The sequence below is a fragment of the Wolffia australiana genome, chromosome 5, assembly GCF_029677425.1.
Source record: "Wolffia australiana isolate 7733 chromosome 5, ASM2967742v1".
NCBI classification, from domain to species: domain Eukaryota; kingdom Viridiplantae; phylum Streptophyta; class Magnoliopsida; order Alismatales; family Araceae; genus Wolffia; species Wolffia australiana.
Window position 1 is genome coordinate 7,190,759 of NC_135839.1, and position 27,724 is coordinate 7,218,482.

Below are 27,724 nucleotides of genomic sequence, written 5' to 3' on the forward strand. Positions count from 1 at the left end.
GATGTATCAAACACATTCCTACATGGTGAATTACACGTAACCGCCTATATGGAATATCCACCTAGATTCAAACATAAAGACCATCCAAATTATGTCTGTATCTCACAAAATCACTATATGGACTTAAAAAATCTCCACGAGCCTGGTTCACAAAACTAACCTCTTATCTTCTGACGCTCAGTATATTGGATTTAAAATAAATACAACACTTTTAAAAAATTAAACATGATCCCACCTTTTTTAAAATCTATGCTGATGGCATTTTAATTATTTTTCCTATTACCTATGCAATTAAAATTCTTGTTCATCATCTACATTCTGAACTTGCAACAAAAAATTCGGTCCAGGATATTACTTTCTAGGAACTGAAATTATGCCAAAGTAAATCACCTCTATCTTTTGTCATTAAAATATGGGAAATTGTAAAGCATTGTCTACACTGTGTGCCCCTTCCAACTCTCTCATAAAAAACCTATTACAGTAGATGAGACACTATATCGACAGCTGGTTGGTTCGCTTCAATATCTAACACTTACTGGGCCAGAAATAGCCTTCCCTGTGAATAAGAATTGTCAAAAGATGCAGTCACCCGCCAACACTGACTGGCAAGCTCTGAAGTATTTACTCCACTATCTCAAAGGCAGCATCCTCATCTGACTACTTATTCATAAATACTCATGTTTAACTTTTAATGCTTTTAGCAATGCAGATTGGGTAGGAGATTGTGTTGATAGACTGTCAACAGATGCCTTCCAGGTTTATATAGGTAAAATCCACACCTTGTGGAGCTCTAAAAAGCAACTAACAATTGATAGATCAAGCGCGTAAGAAGAATACAAAGCATCACCCGACTGTGCTTCAGCAGTTCTCTGGACACAGTCACTACTGAAAGATATTAATGTCATCACTGAAAGCTCATCAATTATATGGCGTGACAACATCGGAGCAACATGTCTTGCTTAAAATCTAGTGTTTCATGGCTGGAAAAAACACGTCAAGCTTGATTTTCATTTCTTCAGGGAGTAGTTAGTTAATAAAAATATTCAAACCAAGTTCTTGAACACGTACTTATATAGCTAGTAAAAGTTGAACACATACCCCTATACTCGTTATCAGAATTAGGGGCTAGGATGCAATATAATGTTAACGACAGATTGGATAAAAGACAGTGAGGATTAAATATAGATAGGAAACAATTTCAACGGTTAGGTTTGCACCTTAATATGGCCGTTAAATTTAGTTATAACGACTAGGTATAAGTTATAGAAACTTTATATTACAGCAATTATATACTAATAGAAAGACAAACAAATATTGTGTTGATTAATTTGAGGAAAATAATACAATCTTCTTGCTGATTCGTGTCCTGCTCTCTCTCCTCTCTCTTCTCCGTCTCCTCTCATGTTTTCTTGTTCTTGAGCGCGAGTTAAGTTCTTTACAGAAATTTCCAGCGTGATTTCTTCTCCTTCGGAACCATTTAATATTTAATATCAATAACAAAGACGATAATTTCGTTCACAAGCCTCGATTTCTTCCGGTTTAATCAATGATTTTTTCTCGTGAAACTGATGCAAGAAACCATGCGCTGAAGATTTTACAATTTCTCCGTCACTGGAGGAAATTTCCAGCGTATATTTTACATTTTCGAGCAAGAATAATGATGAATATTAGTGAGAAAACTACGGTATATTTTCATTTATGGATTTCTTCCCGTGAAACTACTCACGAGATGGGTTGGGACGAAATTACAGAGTGTTTTCTTCCATTCGAGCTCAACCAATCGTGAAAATTAATGAGAAAGGTACGATTTCTTTTTTCAAAAGTCTTGATTCTTACAAAGGTTGCTTCTCACGAAGTTGCTCACAATAAGCCATGCATCTGAAGATGGAGAAAACCTCTGCTCAGACGAAAGACGCCGTTTTTCGAGTGATTTTCTTCTTAGCCAACCTTTGTCTATCTTCCGTCTGCCAAGAGATTTAGAGAGAGAGAGAGAACAGTTTCACACCACATGCTAGAATAAATCTTCAGAAAAAAAAATCAAGTTTTTTCTTTCGGGGAAAGATCAGATTCCAGAATGGGACTGAATGCTTCAGTCTTCACTGGATCACGCCTCCTTTAATGGGGAATTAATTGCAGAGAAAGGCCAAAAGAAGACCCTGCGAAGAATCCCAGACAGGCATCTAAAAATGGCAAGTTTTTTGAGTTCAAGAAATGGGTTTTGAATTGGAGCAGATGGAACTGACTGTCAACCCTAGAACAGATTAGAAGAAGCTCGAAATGCTTCTTATTTTTCCATAAAGGGTTTCTATTTTAAGGCATTACCCTAAATGGAAAAACTGAAGGGAAGGGGGAGCTGCATGGCCACGGCATCGTCCTTATTACCTCTTTAGCTCCAGCAGGCTCTTTCATCAGCTCCTCAAACCCTAAGCTGCAACTCTCGCCGTGACCCTTGTGCTGAATTCGAGGGAAGTGCGCCCACTGAAGATGACATGCAGGACTAGTCAACAATTTGAATATATATTATATAATCTCACTCTCTCTATCTCTCCCTCTGTCTATCTCTCTGTCTCTCGCACACTCTCCGCCACTCACTCTGTCTCTATCTCTATCTCTATCTCTCTCCATCTCTATTTCACTCTCTATCTCTATCTCTCTCCATCTCTCTTTCACTCTCTATCTCTATCTCTCTCCATCTCTCTTTCACTCTCTATCTCTATCTCTCTCCATCTCTCTTTCACTCTCTATCTCTATCTCTCTCCATCTCTATTTCACTCTCTATCTCTATCTCTCTCCATCTCTCTTTCACTATCTATCTCTATCTCTCTCCATCTCTCTTTCACTCTCTATCTCTATCTCGCTCCATCTCTCTTTTACTCTCTATCTCTATCTCGCTCCATCTCTCTTTTACTCTCTATCTCTATCTCTCTCCATCTCTCTCTCTCACTCTATCTATCTCTATCTCTCTCCATCTCTCTTTTACTCTCTATCTCGCCATTTCGCTCTCTCACTCTATGTATCTCTATCTCTCTCCATCTCTCTTTTACTCTCTATCTCGCCATTTCTCTCTCTCACTCTATCTATCTCTATCTCTCTCTTTCTCTCTCTCACACTCTATCTATCTCTATCTCTCCCTTTCTATCGCTCTCTCTATCTCTATCTCTCTCCCTCTCTCTTTTACTCTCTATCTCTCACTCTATCTCTATCTCTCCCCATCTCTCTTTTACTCTCTATCTCTCACTCTATCTCTATCTCTCTCTTTCTATCTCTCTCTCTCTATTTCTCTCACTCTCTCTATCTCTATTTCTCTCTCTCTTCCTCTCTCTCTCTCTCAATCTCTCTACCTCTATCTCTCCTTCTCTCTCTCTCTCTCCCCCTATTTCTGTCTCTTTGTGTACCAATCTCTATCAATATATCCATTTATATCTAAATATGACACGGAAGATTAGTCAACATTATAATATCTCCCCTTATCTGTCAGTGTATACCTCATTTCTTACTCTCCTCTCTCTCTGGTGAAGGACAACGGAGTGTCCAAACTAAAGAAGACAGAGCACCAGCATACAATTTTAATAAATCTATATATATATATATCTATTTCTCTCTTTCTCTAATTATGTCTCTCTTTGTCTACCCATTTTTATATCTATCTCCATTCATCTCTAAAGACGATTTGGAGGACAAGTACGCAATTATAACCTCTCACTCTTTGTGTACAACTGAAGTACAAACACTGAAAAAGACAAAGAATACCAATCAACAGTCTGAATCTATCTGTCTATCCATCTCTATCTCTATTTATCCCTGAAGATAATATGGAGGGAAAGTCAACAAAGATGATCTCTCTCTCTCTCTCTCTCTCTCTCTCTCTCTCTCTCTCTCTCTCTCTCTCTCTCTCTCTCTCTCTCTCTCTCTCTCTCTCTCTCTCTCTCTCTCTCTCTCTCTCTCTCTCTCTCTCTCTCTCTCTCTCTCTCTCTCTCTCTCTCTCTCTCTCTCTCTCTCTCTCTCTCTCTCTCTCTCTCTCTCTCTCTCTCTCTCTCTCTCTCTCTCTCTCTCTCTCTCTCTCTCTCTCTCTCTCTCTCTCTCTCTCTCTCTCTCTCTCTCTCTCTCTCTCTCTCTCTCTCTCTCTCTCTCTCTCTCTCTCTCTCTCTCTCTCTCTGATATATATATATATATATATCATCCTGACTTTATCTCTAGTGGAGGATAACTAAAGTGGGTACACAGAAGATGTAAAACAATACCAATCAATTACTTGATCTCTATCTCTATGTCTATATTAATATCTCAATTTATCTCCAAGGGATTAGGGAATTACATTTTTGGCAGCTGTGCTGAAAGCTTCCTTGTGAGTGATGCTGGGGTCTCTCCCTTTGATCCTCTTTATCTCTTCCCTGCGAAATCACCTAATCACTAACTCACTAGATACAAATTAAACATGACCCTTTAAACAAGAGAGATTCCTCACTTGATGAAGCAGTTGTAAGCCGATGGGGCTCTCTGCCTCTTCTCCGGAGCTGAAGAAAACAAACAAACCCAAAACATGAAGCTCTTCTCTAACTCCTCTTTCAAGAGAGATGAACTCACGCTTGTTGACAACCATGGTTATGGGTACATATTCTTCTCCTTCATCTTGCTCTCCCTCAACCTCTTCTTCAGCTGCTACTTCAACATGGCCATGGTCCTCATGCATGTTATGGTTGAACTCCTTCCGCTCTGATAGCTGTTGGAGACAGAACAGACACAAAATTGAAGAAGATCTACTTGAAATTTTTAAAATAATGTCTGAGACAAATGAGAAGATGAGAAAAAAGTACAATAAAATAATAAAAACCTCTTCTTCTTCTAGAGAGGATAGAAGCTGCCAAGGAACTAGAGGGACACTGCCCATGTCAACGGATAGAAGCCCTTCACAGTGGCCACATCTAACAGTGACTACCTTTGAGAGACTGCAGCATGGCACACTCACCTGAGTTCAATGAAAAAACGGTTATGAAAGGAAACCCTAAAAATATTCAATTGATAGAAAGGTGACAGTGTGAGATAACCAGTAGAATGGTAGTGCAGAAGCCACATTGCACATAACAGAGCTGCTCGGACAGATCAAAGAGTGAACTGCACGTTGACATCTCTCTTTGGGAAGACACAAGCAACTGAAGAGACGAAGCCAAGAAAAGAGAGAGAGAGAGAGAGAGAGAGAGAGAGATAGAGAGAGTTTGATTGTTGTTGGAGAAGGAAGATTTATAGAGTGGAACAAGGAGAAATGAGAGAGAATGGAGAGGAGATCTTTATTAACTGGACTGTTTTCATTACTGTCCATGCCGAATTTGTTTGATTTCTGTTAAGGATTTGGGGCAGGGAAGATAGAGAATGAGATGGAGACAGTTTTTAGAGACAAAATGGACACTGAGATGGAGATAGAGATAGAAATATAGGTCAATAAAGAGATAGAAATAGACATAAAGATAGAGACATGTATAGAGGTAGAAACATTTTTCTATTTGAGGTGTAAATTGGTCTGGTAGTCATCGGTCCATTTATTGTCAGACATCTCTATGGAGAACGAAGGTGCTTAATCTTTTGGAAACCAAAATTAAACTAAAAATGGGTAACTGACCCAATAATACGTCCAATGGAGACTAGTATGCAGCCTACCCTCCACATCTATCTTCTATCAAGGTGTCAGAAAAAGCCGGCGTAGTTGAGTCATATTACAGAGAGAGAGAGAGAGACAGAAAGAGAGGGAGGGAGGGGGAGAGAGAGAGAGAGAGAGAGAGAGAGAGAGAGGGAGAGAGAGAGGGAGGGAGGGGGAGAGAGAGAGAGAGAGAGAGAGCGAGAGAGAGAGAGAGGGAGAGAGAGAGGAAGGAAGGGAGAGGGAGAGAGAGGGAGAGAGGGTTAGAGAGAGATAGAGAGAGGGAGAGGGAGAGAGAGGGAGGGTTAGAGAGAGATAGAGAGAGGGAGAGGGAGAGAGAGGGAGGGTTAGAGAGAGATAGAGAGAGGGAGGGTTAGAGAGAGATAGAGAGAGGGAGTGGGAGAGAGAGGGAGGGGGAGAGAGAGATTGAGAGAGGGAGTGGGAGAGAGAGGGAGGGTTAGAGAGAGATTGAGAGAGGGAGGGGGAGAGAGGGGGAGGGAGAGAGAGAGAGTGAGAGAGAGGGAGGGGGAGAGAGAGAGAGAGAGAGAGGGAGAGGGAGAGAGAGAGAGGAGGGTTAGAGAGAGATAGAGAGAGAGGCAGAGGGAGAGAGAGGGAGGGAGAGAGAGAGAGAGAGAGAGGGGGAGAGAGGGAGGGTGAGAGAGAGAGAGAGAGAAGGGGAGAGAGGGAGGGTGAGAGAGAGATAGAGAGAGGGGGAGAGAGGGAGGGTTAGAGAGAGATAGAGAGAGAGGCAGAGGGAGAGAGAGGGAGAGAGGGAGGGTGAGAGAGAGATAGAGAGAGGGAGAGGGAGAGAGGGAGAGAGGGAGGGTCAGAGAGAGAGAGAGAGAGGGATAGAGAGGAGAGAGGGTTAAGGAGAGATAGAGGATAGAGAGGGAGAGGGAGAGGGAGAGAGAGAGAGACAGACAGGGAGACAGAGAGAGAGTACTGGTAAACGCAGGAAATAACCTGCATGGACAAGACATGTAGAGCAAAATCATCACACATGCATAAGACTCCTCTATCTCTCTCTCTCTCATCATTTCTCTCTCCAAAGTTCACAATAACTCATTTCCCATGTCGCCCTCAAGTTCACATCCTCTTCGGGGCTGAAAGCGGCCACAACACGACCAGCCTTGTGAAGCGTGCGAAAACGAGGGGCCACTGAGGATGGGAGATCATGTGGGTTTCCTGCGGAAGAGAGTCTAGAGAGAGAAAGGAGGAATCTTTGCAGTATTCCACTCCCCAGCTTGTCCTCTCATGTTTAGCAGGTTTCCCAGATACGGCCTTCACCTGTTCCAGTCCACCTTCTAATTTCCTCTGCGGGTTTCCTTCTTAAATGCACCCAGTCCCCAAAGGCCTTCTCTTTTCTCCACCTTTATATCATCTCATCTACCTTCTAAATCACCTTCTTCAACCTCCCAATCTTTGACCACGCCCTTGGATTCTTCTGCTTTTTGCCCTTCTGCCCAAGAGCTCATCTAGTTGTGATGTTTTTCCCATCTAGCTTTGATGTTTTTCCTCTGGAGATTGTGTCATGGGTTTCTTCAATAATACTATATCAACGCTGGGATTGTGTTATGAAACTTAAAGTGCAATTGTTTGCTTGAGGCAGCCATCATAGACCTAGAAAGGGACGAAGCAGCACCAAGGGCAAATTGGTTCGGTCACTTTGTCTTCCACTATTAGTGAAACCCATCCTGAGATCTACAGTCATCTTTCTAATTTAGTCTTCTCTTGGTTTTATCAAGAGAATAAGGATGAAAAGAAATTAAGCATGTAATGGTGACCTTGGATTTTGATTCAGCACCTTCTGGGTCTGTAAAGTTTTCCTCAATCACAGATTTGCAGCATAAATTCCTTGTTATTGTCAAAGTGTTAATATCTGATTCTTCCTTACTCTCTGAATCCAACTTCTCTTGATGTGGTTACAGACGCGGGATGTTGGTTGACAGATGAAAAAAACATAAAATGATAGAATAATTGTATAAACGTAGACTTGAGATATTTTTCATGCATTGATTTATTTTTAAATACAAGTTTTCTTGTTTATTTCCTTATCACGTAATTTAAGTTATTTTATACTCAGATGAACAATGTATTCTTATTATTAATATTTGAAAACTGCGGTCTTAGTAGTAGTGAGAGATATTCTTCATAATTCAGATTAATGGACGAAATAAAAAGTATCATACTTAAAATTTCGTATCTAATTGAATTATGGTAGTATCATATTTTAAGGTTGGAATGAAAATTTTATGATGTTGTATCATATTTGATTCTCTATTGTAAAAATATTGAATCCAATAAATTTCAATTCAGTTTTTTTACCCCTATCTAGCTTCCTTTAAATCTCAGCTTGACTCTATTAACAAAAGTTATTAACTAAATGGACTCAAATAGTTGATCATTAGTTCTATTGGTATCCCATTCAATTTAATTCTTTAATTTTCTTAGTCAAATATCAATCATTTAATTGATAATCCCCTGTAAATTATACTTTAACGTAATGAATGCTTTTAACTAGGCAAAGGCTTGATTTGAATAGCTGTGATGTTAATAGATTTCTTATAACCATAGCTTTTGTCATGTAGGATTAAATTGTGAAGAAAATATGAAAACCTCTTACCAATTAGTTAATCTTTTAATACAGTTACTCAAAGTGTCAAGAAGTTAATCATTAGTCAAGTTGGCATGTTGTCGACAGTTAAAATGGCGACCAAAGTATCTTTTGAAACTGAAAAATGGCATAGTCGAGCTTTAGGACATGCTGGCAAATTCTGGTTCTATCCAAAGACATCATTAAAATTTCACATGCAAAGACACAAGGAATCAATAGAAAATGTAGAGGAAGAGTCAAACAGAAGAATATGTCTCAAAGAGAAATAGTAATAATAAGGAGAAAGCCTGAAAAATATAATGATAAAATACACCCAGAATTATTGATGGACTTTAAAATAGAAGACCAACACATTATTTAAATGATAAAGGTATAAGTTTATTGTCATCACGCCAAAGCTGCATGGAAGCACTAGCTCAATTTTTGTGAGAAAGAAACAAGCAATTTAGAATTCTCAACATTCTACTATGAAAATAACTTGATTCATATGATCTCAGGTGCCACATACCCACAAGATAAATTATGCTAGAAAATTACTTCATGTAACTACTACGATGAGATTTGTGAAGACTAACAGCTCTTTGGAACCAACTGTGCAACATAATGGATTACAAGAGCCACGTATAAAGGGATATGAAATGTAGTTACACAGAAACACCAAATTTTGGGACACAAAGAGGAGCATTTAGTTCAACAAACTAATGAAGTAATTTTTTTTAAAAAAAAACATGCTGGTGTGAAATGGTCTAATATTTGGGCCTTGATTTTTGTTTAATTCTCTCACTACCACATCCATATCTTGGACGAACTTCTATGCTCACAACTGAATGTGCAATATTTCTGCCTACCGACTGTGTATCATTGGCAGTGACAAGTCCTGAGGCAGTACATTTCCTGTGCTCTACTCCATATCATAATTCTACAACTAGAGAGAGATAGGAGGCTAAAAAAATGATTATTTTTTTAGTTCCAAGAATGATGATGACAAATTTCTGTTTATAGGTTTTCATTATCATCATTGACATCCACTATAATAGCCATCACCTCAGTCATCATTGCCATCCATTGTTGGATGATGACTTGCCATCGTCATCTTCATGATTTGCAGAAAGGATGTATATGAGTGTCAATGAATAGTCATCATTGTCACTGATGATTACATGATGAAGCATTGTCAATGGTCTGACAATGAGTTTTCATTGTTGTTCATAGTGATGATGGTGATGAGTGCCAGATGAGTGCTAGCGATGAGCCATCATCATTGATGTCACAATGATGGGTCATCATTTCCATTGGCAGTAAAAAGGTGAAAAGAGGATGCGTAATGATGATTTATTAGGCTTTTAGAGTTTATATAATGAGAACCAATTATTTATCCATAGTTTTTCCATGCACATGGTAACAGGATCAACCATCATCACATGGTCATTACTAGATAGTGCTATTACGTCTGGATATATTCATGTGCTTCTAGTATATGCCACAAATATGAATAATTAGAATACATGTTTAAAAAAAGTGATCATTGTATTATGATCTCATTATAATTATCTAATCATTGTAATTAACTTTATTTTGAATGAACTTAAATGAGACATAAGAGTGTGCTTGGCTGATAGGACACATAAATCTATCAATCTTTGAATCAGACTAAAGCCAATCAATCTTACCAATGGTTGTACAGTGATGTTAAAAAATCTCCCAAGCTAACAGCTATTTAAGTTGATCTAATAAATTCTTGGTTGGTGAATCCCTTCCATCACTATATATCCTCCAGAAATGATGTCCCTAATTAAATGAAAGGGCCACAGGATTTTCTTTGACTTATGATAAGATTGTGACTCTTCACTTATGTGATTGCACCATCATTCCCACAAAACAAAGAAATAGGTTTAGAGATCGAAGAAACAACAATATGCTCATACCCTGGATAAGCCCACACTGGTTAATTTCTTGTTGGTGTGAATTGAGCCAGGTCCCTAGCCAACATGGTTGCTAGTGCCATGTAGTGTTTTTCCCTTCTAAGTCCGATATCAGATGACAATATCAGGACAAAAACTGAACTGGATATGAAATGGGCTTATTCAATAACCGTCTTTACCAATATCTGGATATCAAATGATGGCATCAGATATTTGTTGATACATGACCGGTATCCATCCTAAAATCAGCATATGTCTTCATCTCAAGGATTGGATGAGAATATCAGATATCGATATCAGATATTGATTTTTATGATATCTGACATATAAGTATAAATAAGTTTTAAATAAATTATTATACAAGGAAGCATTAAAATGTGTATTTAAGTTTTAGGGGTTATGTAAGTAAAACTTGTTTGAGCATGAATGATATTTCTTAATGGAATTTATCAATATTCAATCAGTAAACACATGTTATTAGTCCAGCCCATACCAAATTGAGTCAAGTACCTCGGATAGTGGGGCCTCATATGTGTGTTCACATATTTCCAATACATAGAGTATATTGTGCAGTTAATTTTTCAAGTTTTACTTCTTCATAAGGTTTTTTACTGTTTTTAATTTCTATTTTTATTCATATGGAATAGTGGGTGCTTATTTTTAAAAATGATATCCTGATATCTGATATTGTTATTGATATCCAGATACCAATTTTTGGTACTGATTTCAATATCCGAGACCGAATACTGGAATTCAATTTTGGATATTATATTTCAATTTAGGATATCAGATTTTGAATTCAATAAATTTTCAATATTCTTTTCAATTTTTTTAAATGATTAATTATTTTTTTAATTTTATAATGTGTAAACGTAATAACAGGTTAAGTATGATTAATTTAGCATTTGTGTTAAATATTTTAATTTATGATAAAGGTTTTTTATGGGTTCAAAAATCATTTTAAGGCAAAAACTATTGTCAAATAGTTTTATTATGTTTTTATCTATTTTATGAAAACTCTCCGTTTCTTACGTGATATGAGTAGGATTGTTTCCACATGGAGTGGCTTTTAGAGTAGATTATTTTGATTAAGGTAATTTGACAAAGCCAGAGTAGTAGGAATAATAAGAATGAAGTTAAGGGTCACACTGATATGATCATGGAATGGGTTCCCCACTAGGCAGCGCAATTATATGACCTTTATAGAATAGTTCAATACAGATTTGTGGGAGAAATTCCAAGATGATATTTATAATGATGAAGGGATCTGTCTATATAACACATGATAGGGAGTGATATAGGCATGAGAGAGAGAGATAACCTTAAATTTTAGCCCAAAAATCCTTTGGGATTGTCAGATAATGCGATTTGAAGCTGAATTATTCTCAACCGGTAAGATTTTCTCCCTCCCCATGGATCCACATGTTGGATTTCAATAATGTCACAGAATTTTTAAAATCCATAAATTTTATAAAACCTTTAAATAATTATGGCACATATATCAATATTATATTAAGTATATATATTTTGATTTTAAAAATAATATCTATCTAAATATAATGTCAACAAATTCTAAACAGTATGTTCGGACTTATTAATTTATTTATTTTCAAATTATGTTATAAAATTCTAAATATATATTTTTTGATTTATAATTTTATAGTCTTGATGAATACAATGTTGAAAAATTCAATAAAAATACAAAAAGTCCTTAAAATCAGATGATCATCTTATGTTATATTTGATGGAAATATATGTGGCCCACAAGCCAATCGCACATTCCACATCTCGTTCCATATTCATTAAAATGCATGTGTGATGCGTATAGTGAAGTCCATGAATACATGATCAGACTTAGTGAACTATGATAAGATCGTAATACATAAAGCACTAGTCTTTAAGCATGTTTTCTAAATGTTCCTATTCAAAGGATACGCGAGAAGGACATCGAAGTATTTAGATAGAATAAAACTATCTAGCCTCACTCATACGATGAGTATGGCTGGTCACGTAGCCATTAGTGTGGAGACACTAAGGATAGATAGTGGGTGCTCTTTAGTGGAAAGAGTTCACTGAATTGGTCCGTACAAATCCCTGAATGGTATTATACCGAACTGTCAATCAGGTCGATTCATGTCATGATTGTGTAAGTAGTCCTTAGACCTGAGACACCAAAGACGTCTTGTGGACGGACGGTTGTACTTTGGCTATGGCCAACGAGTCTCTAATCATGGGATTCTAAACGGTCTTAGTTCGGGTGCATCAAGAAGTACACGAAGGCGATTGAGTGGTCAAGATGGGATCGTCCACCCTCGGTATAAGAGGTGACAGCTCAAGGAAGACGATGCAACGAAGTCCTTGGCCAAAGCAGTGAAATATCGGAGAAGAGTTCTCCGATGATTTCCGAATGCATCATTACTAACTCGGATGACCGATTAGTGTTTGACAATTGACCATACCCTATATTGTACAAGGAGCGTCAAGTGGATGAAGGAGTATACATACACTATAACTGATGATGAACATGTTCCATGAATGAGTCGATACACGCTGCACACTCCTTGGTATCTTCTAGAACACGAGATATAGCTTGGCACCCCACGTTTTGGAGTCTCGACCTATCGATTGGGTTAAATCGATTCGGCATTAATTAATCTATATGATGATATATGGTTAATTAATTTGGAAGGCCAGTAAAGGTTATTGGGCTATTGAAGTCGTTAACTAGATTGATACCTGGGCCTAGAGGGTCACACGCAAATGGTCTTTGGACGTTGGAAGATATACTTAAGTTTTGGGGGTTTTATGAAAAATACCTACTTAGTATAAATAGGGGAAGGCCCTAAACGAAATTCACCCAGGCCAGAATTGTTCAGGGGCCTTTCCCCTTCTTCTCCACTCTCCCCACAACCCATCTCGATCCCTGATGTGATCGGGACGACGTAACGACGCCGACGGAGAAAGAACGGGGCTCGTCAACGAGAAGGAGGAGATCCGACGTGCCGAGGACCGCGTGGATACGTCTAGAGGCTGCACACTTGAGCAGCTCGACTCGTCTCACTCTGGGATCAAAGAAATCACGAATCAGATTCGTGCAAAGGTACATTGTTTAATGTTTTTGTCGATGTCGTTCGATTCGCAAAAAGACTTCCGCTGCGCATCGTTTTGTATTGTTCATCCATCTCAAGGCCACTAGAACCCAACACTATTTACCCATTTTGAGCTTGATAAGGCACATATGTCATCATTTTAGTACAAATAAACATGTAAAACTCATGATATTAAATCTATTAATTAGTGTTTTATTAGTTGTTATGATATTAAGCATTGAAATTTTTTGTTGCTTGCCAATGATGCACAACTTACCGATGCCAGTGGTGACAAGGGGGTTTCCAACAGCGATGCAGTGTGAGGTACACGTCTCATCTTCAAGTTTCACATTGCTCTGCATAGTTTTCTTCATTGTCTTTCTTTCACAGTTTTTTTTACCAGGATGATGTGTACATCATAATCGTAAGGGAAACATGAAATCCTTAGAAGAGGGTGTTTTTAGATCCCATTTCATGGTGTTTTGAAATGAATGATGTAGCTTGGTGTTCATTTGTGGAAGTTTATAACACTTCGGCACTAATGTTATTCTGAGAGAGACTTAGATAGTTTAATTAAAGTTTTAATTAAAAGGTAGGTTAAAAGTGACACTAATGAAAATAAGTAATGGTCAGAGCAGCCTGGCCTGTGGAACAATGCCTTTATTTCATAGTTATAGGAATTTCATAATTTATGACTACATAATTTTTTAATTTATAAATGCTGTTTATTCCTTTATTGTAAATCATGAATCAATAAATTGAGCTTTATCTACTTTTTCTTTCCAAAACGTTTGTAGCTGTGCTAGGGAATGGCACGTCCGGGACGTGATGCCCCAGACGTGACGAGACGGTTGATGAGCCGTGACAAACGGTGACACGAAAAAATGTTCGTCACGTCACTGTCACATGACGCGTCTGAGTATTTTCAAAAAAATCCGTCATGTACTTGTCACGCGTCCATGCATCCTCATTTCATCATGTCACTGTCATGGTGACGGCGTCACCGTTACTGGTGATGGAAATTACTAAATTATGGGATATTATTATTATTATTATTATTTCTTTTAATATGTTATTATTTCGCTTACTATCTAACCACTAACGTATATGCTACTCTACTTCTCTACGTCGAAGCCCCCTGGCCCTTAGGTTGAAGCCTGGAGCAGCAGCTGTAGATGGAGAAGGCGAAGAAGAGGAAAGAGCTGTTTGAAGAAGTAGAGATGAAGACCTGACGGCTACAAGAGGAAGAGACGGCGTTTATAGAGAGGCTGGAAGCAGACTACAGAGACCAGCTCTGCTCTATTCAGCGAGAGGCGGAGTGCAATGAGGCGAAGATGGCGGAGTCCACGAGGGTGTGACACCTGAGAAGGTTGGCCGAGCATTCCCATCTCACTTCGAGTATCAATATAATGAAATTGCTTTTTCCTATTCTTTTAGTCATCAGGTTATTTCAAATCGGATTGATCTTCATCTTAGATCCCCATTTGATTTTTGTTGATTTTTGGGGGAAAGGGAATGGATGTAAATTTCATTCTCCAATTATTTTATTTACCTTGTTGCATTTCAATTCAATATTCTTACTGCTCTGGAAGAAAATTAAATGGGCGTTATCTTTTCTTAGACCCTCCTTTTTCTGCTATTTATGGGGGGAAAGAATTAATAAATATTCCATATTCCATAATAATAAATATTTCCTCCCTCTTATAAAAAGACCAAATGAAATTGCATTTTTTTCCAAAGTAAAACAGATGGTTAGAGGGCTATTTATATCCACCCATTAAACCATTAAAATCTGAAATTATATTTTTCTACGAAATATAAAACTTATATTTTCGTCTGTCACGTGATATTAAACTATATGGGTAATGGAATGGAAGGGGAAAGTGTGGAGAAGGTAGCTGAGCCTGAAGACGAGTCGACGACGTCTCTGATCCCTGATAAGTACTCCCTTCAGCTCTCTTATTTGCTTTTGATCTTGTTCTTCATTATTTTATGAATGGCTTGTTAAATTTTCTGAAAAAATGTCTCATCTATTGAGGTCCGCTAAGTAGGATTTGAACCCAGATGAAGCTCTGGCCATTTTTCAGAGCAAAAAAAAAATAACTTGATCTTGTAGGATTTTTTACCTTGATAAGGTACTGGCCATCGGGGTTCAAATCCTAATAAGGTACTCTCTTCAGCTCTCTTAGTTGCTTTTGATATTGTTCTTCTTTATTTGATGAATGGCTTGCTAAATTTTCTGAAAAAATGTCTCGTCTCTTGATGTCTGCTCAGTAGGATTTGAACCCGGATGAAGTTCTGGCCATTTTTCAGAGCAAAAAAAACCAACTTGATCTTGGTTATTGACTGAAAAATTGCCATTTGGTTATGTCCTCCTGGTCTGATTTGGGCATTAAATAATTTCTTTGGTCTAGATTGATTTACCACTCCGTCTCCGAAAAATAACCTATGAGGGATAGATTGATCTTGTTTGGTGGGAGCTATATATTTATTACTCTTTGTCATACTGAATAAGGGGTGCAGTGAGTAGTCATGGGGAAATTCCATGTGGTATGCAACATCTTCACGCTTACACTCTCTTCTCTCTCTCCTCTCTTACTCTCTCTCATTCTCTCTTCACTCTCACACTCTCTTCTCTCTCACCCTCTCTCTCCTTTTTTATAATCAGTTTCTACATTTTTGGCATTTTCTCCATCGTACATTTATTATATCTTTTCTTTATTACTGGTGAGTCACTAAATCATTCAATAAATTAATATATTAAAATGACTTTTTGAAGACTGCGTCAACAGGTTAATTATTACATTCATAATTTCACATTCTTAAAAAAATCTAATTTTTTCAAAATATTTTAGCTAAATATTTGAATTCCCAATCAAGCACTTAAATCTTAAGTTACTTACATTATGTCAACAATTTTGGTATCGTAACATATTAAACCATAAGACAGTAAATACTACATTTTTCCAACAGGATCTTAATTTATTAAATTCTTATACTCGGATTTTTCATTATTTATATGTTACTAAATTTTTTAAATCTGTAAAAAAAATTATTCAATTCTACTGTACTTTGCGTTAATAAATCCTTAATCTCTCCGTCATAACATATTAAACAAATTAATTATTAACATCTATTTAATAAAAAATATAATTGTATTAAAATTCCGTCACGGACGTCATTCCTGACGGACCTTGCGTCACGTCACGCGTCCGGACTACACCGTCACCGTCACGTCACCATCATGGGCAACCCACCATGCGTCACCGTCACCGTCACGGCTCATCTGATTCGTCACCGACACGTCATCCGTCGCATGTCCGTCACGGTGACACGTGACGTGACGGATGACATTTGATGATCCCTAAACTGTGCTATAATTCAAACCAAATTCACTACTACAACCTTATTTACATTAATGTGTGTTAAAAAATAAAAGGCAAGTAAGAAATGATAAAAAAAAGTTCCCAAAACCAATTTGTTTTCACTATTTTGAGTGTTGATTTAAATATCCAATTATAGGTATTTGTTAATTTATGACTACTATGCTTGAGTTTTTGAATTTATAAATTGTTGTTTATATAGTCTACAATAATCAAGAATAAACAAATTAGGCTTTATTTTGCACACTTTATATCCTTTTCTTCCCAAAATATGTGCAGGAGTAGGATAATTCCTACCATGTTTATCACTGTAATCTTCTTACACTTATAGTTTACAATTTGTAGTTATTATCTTTGCATTATTTACTTAAGGATAAGTAATTTATATAATTTTATCTGCATCATCTGGTATACATATGAGTGCTCCGCTCAAAGGGGATGACCATTCGTTTTTTAGTTTTTACTTCAACCATTTATTTTCAGTTTTAGCAAGTGCGGCATGTGCTTGCCAAAAAGCTTTTGTGACGAATCGAGTAGCGGATTTTGGTTTGTTATAAGGAATTTGAGGTTTTCATTGGAAAACATGAAGTTTCAAATTTCATGAAGTTTCAAAGTTGAAACATTTAATAAGTTCAATAATCATGAAAATTACTTATTTCGAACTCTGTGGGCCTTTCTAATATTCCTTGGTGCAATTGATAGATCCTCATAATTCCCCTTCATGTATGGTTACCCGATGCCATGATGACTGTAAGTTTTTAATTTTTTTACTTCAACAAAAGTCATTTTATTTTCCCCTTTTTACAACATGTTAGCATCGTCATCAAGACATAAGGACCCATATTGTCACCCATCCAGAGTCCTCATCATCGATCACATCATCATCCAGCCAACTCATCACGCCTTCCATTACCATGGTAGTCTCTAAAATCTATCACCATGCTGCCAATGATGTGATGTGTGACAGTAGACATGACAGAAGTGGATTGCCAAATCTCACTCCACCAGGGTCTACCTGACCATTGATGATCAACCAACCAACAAGAATGATCATAATCCCAGACTGATTAACATTCATTACCATAATTATGCTTTAGATTTTTATACAAGTCTGTGGCCATGAGAGGGTAAACATATCATCAGTTGATTAAATATGACAAATATCTACCTGAATATAAGTCCATAGATAAAGTTTGGGGGTCATATATAGTACACAAGTGTTCCACCTGGAGCAGGAGAAAAGCAAGGGCCAGGATATTCAAAGCGGACCATCGGTTCCATCCTCCATGATGGACAGAGAGAAGGGAGCAATAACAACGTTGAATGTCGGCGAGCCAACTCTGTCTACGTGCTTCATCTCGTAGTCCCCTTCCTAAAAAACCCATTAAATTGTCAACAAAATCAATAAATGCTCAGAGAAATTTACAGAGTCAGCAAGTATAAATTTGAGATGAAAAATGAACTGAGATGAGTTCATCAACTCACCATTGTCCCATTTGGAGTTGTCAGTGGGCACGCAGATGAATATTCGAAGCCTGTGTTTGGAAGTATGACAGGCTGCTGGCCTATCACTCCGATTCCCCTACAAAAGAGAAAGAGAGAGAGAGAGAGAGAGAGATTAAATTAATTGATGAGAAGAACATAGACATTATGAGAGAGAGAGAGAGAAAGAAGAGAGAGAGGGAGGGAAGTTCCAAACCAGATAGTCAGAAAAAAGAAGTTTACAAGAGTTGCAGCAGTCCATTGATGAAACTCGGAGAGATGAGGAGAAAGATGAAGAAAGAGAGACGCGAAAGATGGGTCAAAACTCAGACTGAGCAACCAGAGAAAGCAAGTAATTTATAGAGGACAAATGATTACGACTTTTGGATCACAAAAATAGCAGCGATCAGGGCAAGTAACTTCCAAGAAGAAGCATGCAGGAAAGACAAAGATAAGAGAAAAATAAGCGACATTCACTTCAGCAGTTGCACTAAGAGCAATGAGTTAGAGAGAGAATAGAAACATGGGGGAAATTGCAAAACCTGAGTGTTAGTGAGATAGTCAGCCTTATGGGCTAATGGGCCCTATTCTATAAGCCCATTAGCCCTCTTATCATTCTCTCTCTCCTAGGGTATATGTATACCCAGCCATGTACTCTATTGAGTTATGTCATTATCTTCTTCCTTCCTCTCTTGACATGGTATTAGAGCTCCAGAGCTCTTCCATCTAGGGTTTGACATCACCCTCTCGCTGTCTAGCGAATCCGGAGCGTGACCGACGGATCAGCCACAGCGCGAGCTGTAGCCAGCCCGCGGAGCTTCCGGAGAACCAGCCGCAGCCGCAGCCCTAGCCGGAACGCATCCGCGGCGAGTGCCAGCCACAGCCTCGCGCCAGCCGCAGCCGCGCACAGCCGCAGCCGCAACGGCGCACAGCAGCAGCGCGCGCAGCGCAGCCGCGCGCCAGCCGCAGCCGCGCCAGCACAGCCAGCGCTGGCCGCAGCGCGCAGCGCGCAGCCGCAATCGCGCACAGCCGCGGCCGCGCAGCCGGCAGCGCGCACAGCCGCAGCCGCGCAGCCGCAGCCGCGCAGCAGCAGCCACGCACAGCCGCAGCCGCAGCCGCGCCAGCCACAAGACAGCCGCAGCCGCACAGCGCACAGCCCGCCGCGGCAGCCGCCGCAGCCGCAGCCGCAACCGCGCCAGCCACAGCCGCGCACAGCCGCACCAGCGCACAGCGCGCCAGCGGCAGCAGCCACGCGACGCAGCCGCAGCCAGCGGCCTCAGCTGCCGCCGAAGCAGCAGCAGAAGCCGCAGCAGCCGCCAAAGCAGCAGCCGCCGAAGCAGCCGCCGCCGCCGCAGCCGCAGCTTGCAGCCGCAGCCGCAGCACGGGCCGCAACCTCAGTCACAACAGCCGTCTCCGTAGAGACCACGGCTCTGATGTCGGAGGAACTTTACTCCACGGGCCAGACGCGTCAACCGGCCGTCCCAGATGATGGCTTCACCGATGCAGACTTTCAGCGAGAACCCTTGTCACACAAGGTTACTCATTCTCTGCCGGCGGTTCCCGACACGACGTGTCTCCAGGGCCTGAATTTGTTACAGTGGCGTCACTTTGTCGAGACTACTCTCAAGGCGCGCCAACTGTTCAAGCATTGCACACAAGCCCCGCTTCCATCGACCCATCCACACTATGCGGCGTGGGAAGCCGAGGAACACTTCGTCCTTGGATGGCTCTACACGACCTCCCTGGCACCCTCGTTCTGTGAAAGGTTCCCTCGCTGCGCCACCGTGAAGGGTTTTTGGGACCAGGCCAACAAATTCTGCGGCCGCGAAGGGGACAACTGGCGCCTCTTTATGCTCGTTGCTAAAGCCAGCAACTTTCGCCAAGGCGCACTGTCCATCTCGGACTATGCGCTGGAACACAAGAAGCTGTGGGACGAGGTGGACTACTACTTGCCGACGGATGATCCGACGTGCAAGTCATTCCAGAACACTCTTCGCCTACGCCTCTTGGGGTTTCTTTATGGCCTAAACAAGGAGTATGACGACACTCGGCGCCGTGCCCTCCATCGCAAGGAAGGCCTTCCTTCCATTGATGACTTGGTGAAGGAACTCCAGGAAGAGGAGAGTCATTTTCATGTCATTGGCACTCTCTCCTCGGAGGCAGCTCGTGACTCGACTGCCCTCCTCGCCCGGCCTCCCTCGCCCGCTCCTGCTCCCCCCGCGGAGGCGGCCCCCTCCGGGCTGATTTGCTCCTACTGCAGCAAGCCTGGACATCTCCGCAAGTGGTGCAAGAAGCGTCAGTACGACAACCGGAAAAAGAAGGAGGCTACCGAAGGGAAAGCTATGGTTGCCTCCTCCTCTACCTCTTCTACCAGCCCGGCGACTCTTGAGCAGCTCCAAGCCGACTTGGCCCGTCTCCGTGACCAAGTGGCTACTATGCAGACTCCGACTCAGTCGATGGCACATTTTGGTGGATTTGGTGCGCTCTCTCCTCAGTCTGAACAGTGGTATTGTGGTACGGCTTCTTACTCGCCTCTCGACGGATACGAGCTGGGTTCTTGATTCGGGGCAACCGAACACATGACCCCGTTCAATGACCGGTTTGTATCCTACGAAAGGCATAGTGGGGACCGTACAGTTATTACAGCCGGTGGTGGACGGTTGCGTGTTGCTGGAATTGGGGCAGTGTTTGTAGACGGCCTCGGAGTGGTCAGCAATGTTCTTCATGTCCCCGCCCTGCGAGCTATACTTATGTCTCCTCAGCGTTTGGTTGACAGTTTGTCCTGTTCTTTTCACCTCCAGCCTGACGGGATGTTTCTATCTGACAAGGTGGGTCGGACTACACCGATTAGGCGGGAGAACGGGTTGCTGTTGTTGGACGATGGGGGGCGCTCTCGGTGCTTCCTGCTTCACCGCCAACTCCGACCGGCGGATGTGCAGCGTATGGGACGTCTCCAGTTGGCTCACCAACGGCTGGGTCACCCGCCATTTTCAGTTTTACAGCGTCTCTTTCCTTCGATGTGTACTGGATTGGACCTTCAGACTATCGTGTGTGATGCCTGTCAACTGGCGAAGCACCGTCGTTCATCTTTCTCTCCGTCCACCTCGCACTCCTCCACTCCATTATTTCGCATCCATAGTGATGTTTGGGGACCCGCCCCGCAGGCTAGCCTAAAGGGCCACCGATACTTTCAGATCTTTGTTGACGAGGCCACCCGCTACACATGGGTCTACTTGTTGACCGCCAAATCTGAGGTTGCTCCGACGGTCCGTCACTTCTGCACCATGGTTCGTACTCAGTTTGGCCGAGGTATTCAGCGCTTCCGCTCCGATAACGCCCGGGACTTCGTCAACACCGAGCTGGCCACGTACTTTGCTGACCATGGGATCCTCCACGAGTCCTCTTGTGTGGCCACCCCGGAACAGAACGGTATGGCAGAATGTCGGATCGGGTATGTCACGTCGACCGCCCGTACCCTTCTGCTGAACTATTCTGTTCCGTGGGCATATTGGGGTGAGGCGGTCTTACCGAGTACCCATCTCGTAAACCGTCTCCCCTCCCAGCCCCTCGGGTTTGTCAGCCCACTGGATCGTCTCTCCACGGCGTTCCCCCATCTCTCACTGCGGACTGGACTCCTCCCTCGCATCTTCGGGTGCACGGCGTATGTCCATGATACGGCTCCCACTCGCACGAAGCTCGATGCTCGAGCTCTCCGGTGCGTCTTCGTCGGGTACGCTTCTCTCCAGAAAGGTTACCGTTGCTACCACCCTCCGTCTCGGAGATTTTTCATCTCGGCAAACGTCACCTTTGCCGAGCATGAGTCTTACTTCGGCGATTCTACCTCGCCACGCCTTCCGCTGGTTGAGGCGTCTTCGTCTTCGCCACGCCTTCGACTCTTTCTTTCTCACATCGAGTCGCATCCCCTCCCTCGTCGCCTATCCGATGCTCTTGCTTCTTCTCATTGGAAAGAAGCGATGGATGAGGAGATGCAGTCCTTGCTCAAGAACCACACTTGGGAAGTCGTCCCACTTCCTCCTGGCAAGAGGGCGGTGGATTGCAAGTGGATTCATGCCAAGAAGCATCATGCTGATGGTACTCTCGAGCGCCTCAAGTCTCGACTTGTGGCTCGGGGGTTTACTCAGTCATATGGTGTGGACTACTTCGAGACCTTCTCTCCTATGGCGAAGATGGAAACAGTCCGTCTCCTCTTGGCGCTTGCGGCTCATTCCGACTGGCCAATACGACAGTTCGATGTGAAGAATGCTTTTCTCCACGGTGACTTGACGGAGGAGGTGTACATGCAGCCACCTCCCGGGTATACCCTTGGCCCCCTGGGCATCGTTTGCCGGCTGCGGAAGTCTCTCTATGGACTGAAACAGTCACCGCGGATGTGGTTCGGTCGGTTCTCTTCGGTCATGAAGACCGAGGGCTACACTCAGAGCAATGGGGATGCCTCCCTATTCTTCCGTCACAGTTCCGCGGGTGTCTCCATCTTGGCCGTGTACGTCGACGACATCCTCATCACGGGATCCGATTCTGCAGAGGCCGGCCGCCTCAGCTCTGCGTTGGCCAAGGAGTTCGAAATCAAGGCCCTCGGGCCTCTTCGCTACTTCCTCGGCCTTGAGGTGGCCTACTCCCCCCGGGGGATCTTTGTGTCACAGCAGAAGTATGCCGTTGACCTACTGGCCTTGACCGGAATGACTGAGTGTGCACCGGTTACTACTCCCATCAACCCTAACGTCAAGTTGGGTAAGGGGGAGGACTCAGCACCGGTGAACGCATATCAGTACCAGCAGGTGGTGGGGAAACTCCTGTACTTGACCCACACCGGCCCCGACATCAGTTTCGCCGTCAACCTCCTCAGTCAGTTCATGCACTCTCCGCGGAGATCCATCGTCAGCGGCCAACCGGGTACTTGCGTATCTAAAGGGCTGCCCGGGAAGGGCTTGTTCTTTCCTCGAGTATGGAGCGGACCGTGAAGGTGTACACGGATGCGGACTTTGCCGCTCAGTTGTGGACTGTCGTTCCACCACGGGGTACTGCACTTTTGTCTTCGGCAGTCTTGTCAGTTGGAAGAGCAGCAAGCAGGACAAAGTGTCCCGCTCCAGTGCTGAAGCCGAATACCGGGCACTTGCCGATGGGGCCTCTGAAGGCCAATGGATATACGGAATTCTCCATGACCTTCGTGTGGAGTATTCCGGCCCGATCCACTTCTACTGCGACAACAAGTCGACAATCGCCTTGGCAAAGAACCCTGGCCAACAGGGACGGATCAAGCATATGGAACTCCACCGCTACTTCTTCAAGGAGCGCGTGGACGAGGGCATCTTTGACTTGGAATTTGTTCCATCCGCTGATCAAGCTGCTGATGTCCTTACCAAAGGACTATCTCGACCTCTCCTGCAACGTGCAGTGTCCAAGCTCGGCATGGATTACATCCATACTTCGCTTGCGGGAGGGTGTTAGTGAGATAGTCAGCCTTATGGGCTAATGGGCCCTATTCTATAAGCCCATTAGCCCTCTTATCATTCTCTCTCTCCTAGGGTATATGTATACCCAGCCATGTACTCTATTGAGTTATGTCATTATCTTCTTCCTTCCTCTCTTGACACTGAGCAATCAGAGTTGGGAAGCATGATAAATAAAATTAAGCAAATATAGCAAATGGAGAACAAAGAGCAGAAGAAATTAGGGCGAATGAGTTATGCAAGAAATATGCAGAGAGAGTGAGGACGAAGAGGCTGTGCACATTATATCAGTCGCACCCATGGATGGATTCAGAGATAGATAGACTTATAGAGAGAGAGAGAGGGAGGGAGAGGGAGAGGGAGAGAGACAGAGAGATACACAGATAGACAAATAGATAGATAGATAGGGAGAGAGAGAAAGAGAGCGACATAGAGAGATAGAGAAACAGAGGCAGAAAGAAAGAGGGGGAGAGAGACAGAGAGAGAGACATAGAGAGATAGAGAAACAGAGGCAGAAAGAAAGAGGGGGAGAGAGACAGAGAGAGAGACATAGAGAGATAGAGAAACAGAGGCAGAGAAGAAACAGGGGGAGAGAGACAGAGAGAGAGACATAGAGAGATAGAGAAACAGAGGCAGAAAGAAAGAGAGGGAGAGAGACAGAGAGAGAGACATAGAGAGATAGAGAAACAGAGGCAGAAAGAAAGAGAGGGAGAGAGACAGAGAGAGAGACATAGAGAGATAGAGAAACAGAGACAGAAAGACAGAGAGGGAGAGAGACAGAGAGAGAGAGAGATAGAGAAACAGAGGCAGAAAGAAAGAGGGAGAAAGAAAGAGAGGGAGAGAGACAGAGAGAGAGACATAGAGAGATAGAGAAACAGAGGCAGAAAGAAAGAGGGGGAGAGAGACAGAGAGAGAGACATAGAGAGATAGAGAAACAGAGGCAGAAAGAAAGAGAGGGAGAGAGACAGAGAGAGAGACATAGAGAGATAGAGAAACAGAGACAGAAAGACAGAGAGGGAGAGAGACAGAGAGAGAGAGAGATAGAGAAACAGAGGCAGAAAGAAAGAGGGAGAAAGAAAGAGAGGGAGAGAGACAGAGAGAGAGACAGAGAGAGATAGAGAAAGAGAGGCAGAAAGAAAGAGGGGAGAGAGACAGAGAGAGACAAAGAGAGAAAGAGAAACAGAGGCAGAAAGAAAGAGGGGGAGAGAGACAGAGAGAGAGACATAGAGAGATAGAGAAACAGAGGCAGAAAGAAAGAGGGGGAGAGAGACAGAGAGAGAGACATAGAGAGATAGAGAAACAGAGGCAGAGAAGAAACAGGGGGAGAGAGACAGAGAGAGAGACATAGAGAGATAGAGAAACAGAGGCAGAAAGAAAGAGAGGGAGAGAGACAGAGAGAGAGACATAGAGAGATAGAGAAACAGAGGCAGAAAGAAAGAGAGGGAGAGAGACAGAGAGAGCGACATAGAGAGATAGAGAAACAGAGACAGAAAGACAGAGAGGGAGAGAGACAGAGAGAGAGAGATAGAGAAACAGAGGCAGAAAGAAAGAGGGAGAAAGAAAGAGAGGGAGAGAGACAGAGAGAGAGTCATAGAGAGATAGAGAAACAGAGGCAGAAAGAAAGAGAGGGAGAGAGACAGAGAGAGAGACATAGAGAGATAGAGAAACAGAGGCAGAAAGAAAGAGAGGGAGAGAGACAGAGAGAGAGACATAGAGAGATAGAGAAACAGAGGCAGAGAGAAAGAAAGAGAGAGACATAGAGAGATAAAGAAACAGAAGCACAAAGAGAGGGAGAGAGACAGAGAGAGAAAGTCAAAGAGACAGACAGAGAGATGAGAAAAAAATGTAACGTGAGAAAGAAATATGCAGAGAAGGTAAAACAGTGTGGGATTAATCAAGCAATCAGAGCACGAAGAGAAGGCAGTGAGACAGAATTTAAGGAGAGAGGGAGAGACAAAGAGAGTAGCAGATGCGACAGAATTCACAAGATCAGAAATAATTATAGGATAAAATTGAGAGGGAACCAATTTCGAGACATTCTCAGTTAAATTCACAAGACAGAATTCACAAGACAGAGTGGATGACTGACCAGACATTCTCAGTTCTACCATTGCCATCAGTGATGATCCAATGCCTTCTCAGAAGTTGGACCGGTTGCGTCGAGTTGTTCGTAATTCTGATTCGATAAGCGAACACGTACTGCCCTTTCATCGGCTCGCTCCGTCCCGGAATGTAAACGCTTCTCACCTGCACTCGGATGCCCTGACACAACTCACCAGAGAAACACAGGATCAGCAGCCGAAACAAAGAACCTAGTCAAATCGATTCAACCCAAAACTAGAAATCGCACTCGAATTCTCTATTGTTTTTGGGATCTGAATCTATCACTCATTCAATAGAACCTATTCTTGGATATTCGAGTGAAAAAAGTCAGAATGCAGTTCTTATGGGTGGTTCAACAAGATATCTTCCAATTACAAGAACTATTTTGTTGAAAAGACTAGATGATAGTTCTTCTCACGCCGAAGATCTTACCTTTGATCTACGATTGAAATTGGGTTTATTAGCGTATGGTTATGATTCTTATATTATATTCTATCTTTATAAACAATACGCTATAATCTGTCTTATTAATCCTTTCCTGTTCGTTAATTGGATGGAAAAACTCGATTGCAGGCTCTGTTCTACTGATTTCTTGAATTCCACATGAACTGTATGGTAGATTAAAAATATATGCGATTACACCCAAAAGGGAAATTTTCTAGTTCTGTTGAATGACTCACAAGAGTGGTTGCATCGCTGAAGCATCTTTGCAGGGAATAAGGATCCACAGCAATGAGTTCATCCCTGTACTTTGCAGCCTCCTATGAATTAACCAAGAATATACTTCAAGATCGGTGATTTTGTTCATGCAAAATAAAAATTAACTTCAAAAAGTAATTAGATAAAGTTTTATCCGCATCTAACCTCATATCTTTCTTCCTCCACGGCTTCCTTGATCAATCTCCGGAGTTGCAGCAGCGGCATCTCTTCCTCGAAGGATCTCAGAGAATCCCTAATTCTCGCCGCTTCTTCGTAGTTCTAGATCAGAAAACGAAGAAAAGATTACGCCCAGACATTGAACGCGCGAGTTCTGATTGTCCGTATCCAGAAAATTTCGGATAAAGAAGTAGAAATTCTACAGATTACATCAAGAGAATAATTTTTCCTGACCAACTTGTATCTACAGAGTGGTTGATGACTTCAACAAATTTTGCGAAGGCATCCTACCTCAAATTTGGCAGCTAAGGAGAGCTGCTGCTTGAGAAGGGCGTACTTCTGCGTCCTGGAAAGCATCGATCCCGGCGAGTTTCTTCCATGGCCGGAATTAGGATCCGAGAAAGACGAAGATGACGAAGAAGGGAGGCAAGCCGAGATCCGGAACAGCCAATCGACCTCCTTCGAGCAAAGTTTGAGGCCAGGGACGATCTTCAAACCCAAAGACTGCATTTTTCTCCAAATCTTCCTCTTCAAGATCTTGCGCGCAAGCTTTAATTGAACGCCGGGGAGGTTAAATCCTGCCTTCCAGCCGCCCGGGAAGACTCTTCTACGTGGCACGCGTCCCTCTCCGTCGTTTTCCGCCGTTCTACGCGCGGTCTGAAGTCGGCCAAGTCCAGATCCCTAGATTGAATCTTTTTCTATCGATCGAACTCTCCATCGATCGATTATCTTGGAACAGAGATTGAAAATCGGATTTAAGCAAGAAAATCTGCGCTTTTCGCGGCCCGGAGAACGGCACGTAGCATCTCTCGGAGATCGCCATGGCTGGAAGATATTTGGTAGGAATTGGAAGAACAAATACGAACACGGCTCCCCAAATGAAGAACAATTGGTCAGAGATTTTATATCAGCAAAATTCAAAGTTTTAGTATTATTGACCATCCATCCTTCTCTCATCAGTCCATGCATTCATGCATTTACCATCATCATTCTACCATTCATCCATCCATCATTCAACCATCCATATGTCAAACAACCATAAATCCATCCATTACACATAAGAGGTTTTATATCAGCAAATCTGAAGTCATATGATAGTTGACCATCCATCATTCTCTCATCAGTCCATACTCTCATGCACTTACCATCATCCATGCA

General features: G+C 42.2%; 2 protein-coding genes across 3 annotated transcripts; both read right to left on the reverse strand.

Annotated features, from left to right (window-relative positions):
• Positions 1–1,785: 1,785 nt before the first annotated feature.
• LOC144703220 (protein YABBY 7-like) lies at positions 1,786–5,192 on the reverse strand. Of its 2 annotated transcripts, none has more exons than XM_078575337.1 (7): positions 5,046–5,192; positions 4,832–4,966; positions 4,585–4,720; positions 4,466–4,514; positions 4,316–4,391; positions 2,383–2,478; positions 1,786–1,964 (listed from the first exon to the last, which is right to left on the reverse strand). In XM_078575337.1, the coding sequence occupies exons 1-7, from the start codon at positions 5,124–5,126 to the stop codon at positions 1,902–1,904; spliced, it is 636 nt and encodes a 211-aa protein (XP_078431463.1). In that variant the 5' UTR covers positions 5,127–5,192; the 3' UTR covers positions 1,786–1,901. The 2 variants fall into 2 exon arrangements, with proteins under 2 accessions (XP_078431463.1, XP_078431464.1); XM_078575338.1 differs by lacking the exon at positions 1,786–1,964 and adding an exon at positions 1,973–2,156.
• Positions 5,193–17,757: 12,565 nt separating this feature from the next.
• Positions 17,758–27,430, reverse strand: LOC144703060 (uncharacterized). The gene is made up of 6 exons (XM_078575144.1): positions 26,858–27,430; positions 26,555–26,668; positions 26,371–26,451; positions 25,677–25,849; positions 18,123–18,219; positions 17,758–18,009 (listed from the first exon to the last, which is right to left on the reverse strand). The coding sequence occupies exons 1-6, from the start codon at positions 27,074–27,076 to the stop codon at positions 17,896–17,898; spliced, it is 798 nt and encodes a 265-aa protein (XP_078431270.1). The 5' UTR covers positions 27,077–27,430; the 3' UTR covers positions 17,758–17,895.
• Positions 27,431–27,724: the final 294 nt, after the last annotated feature.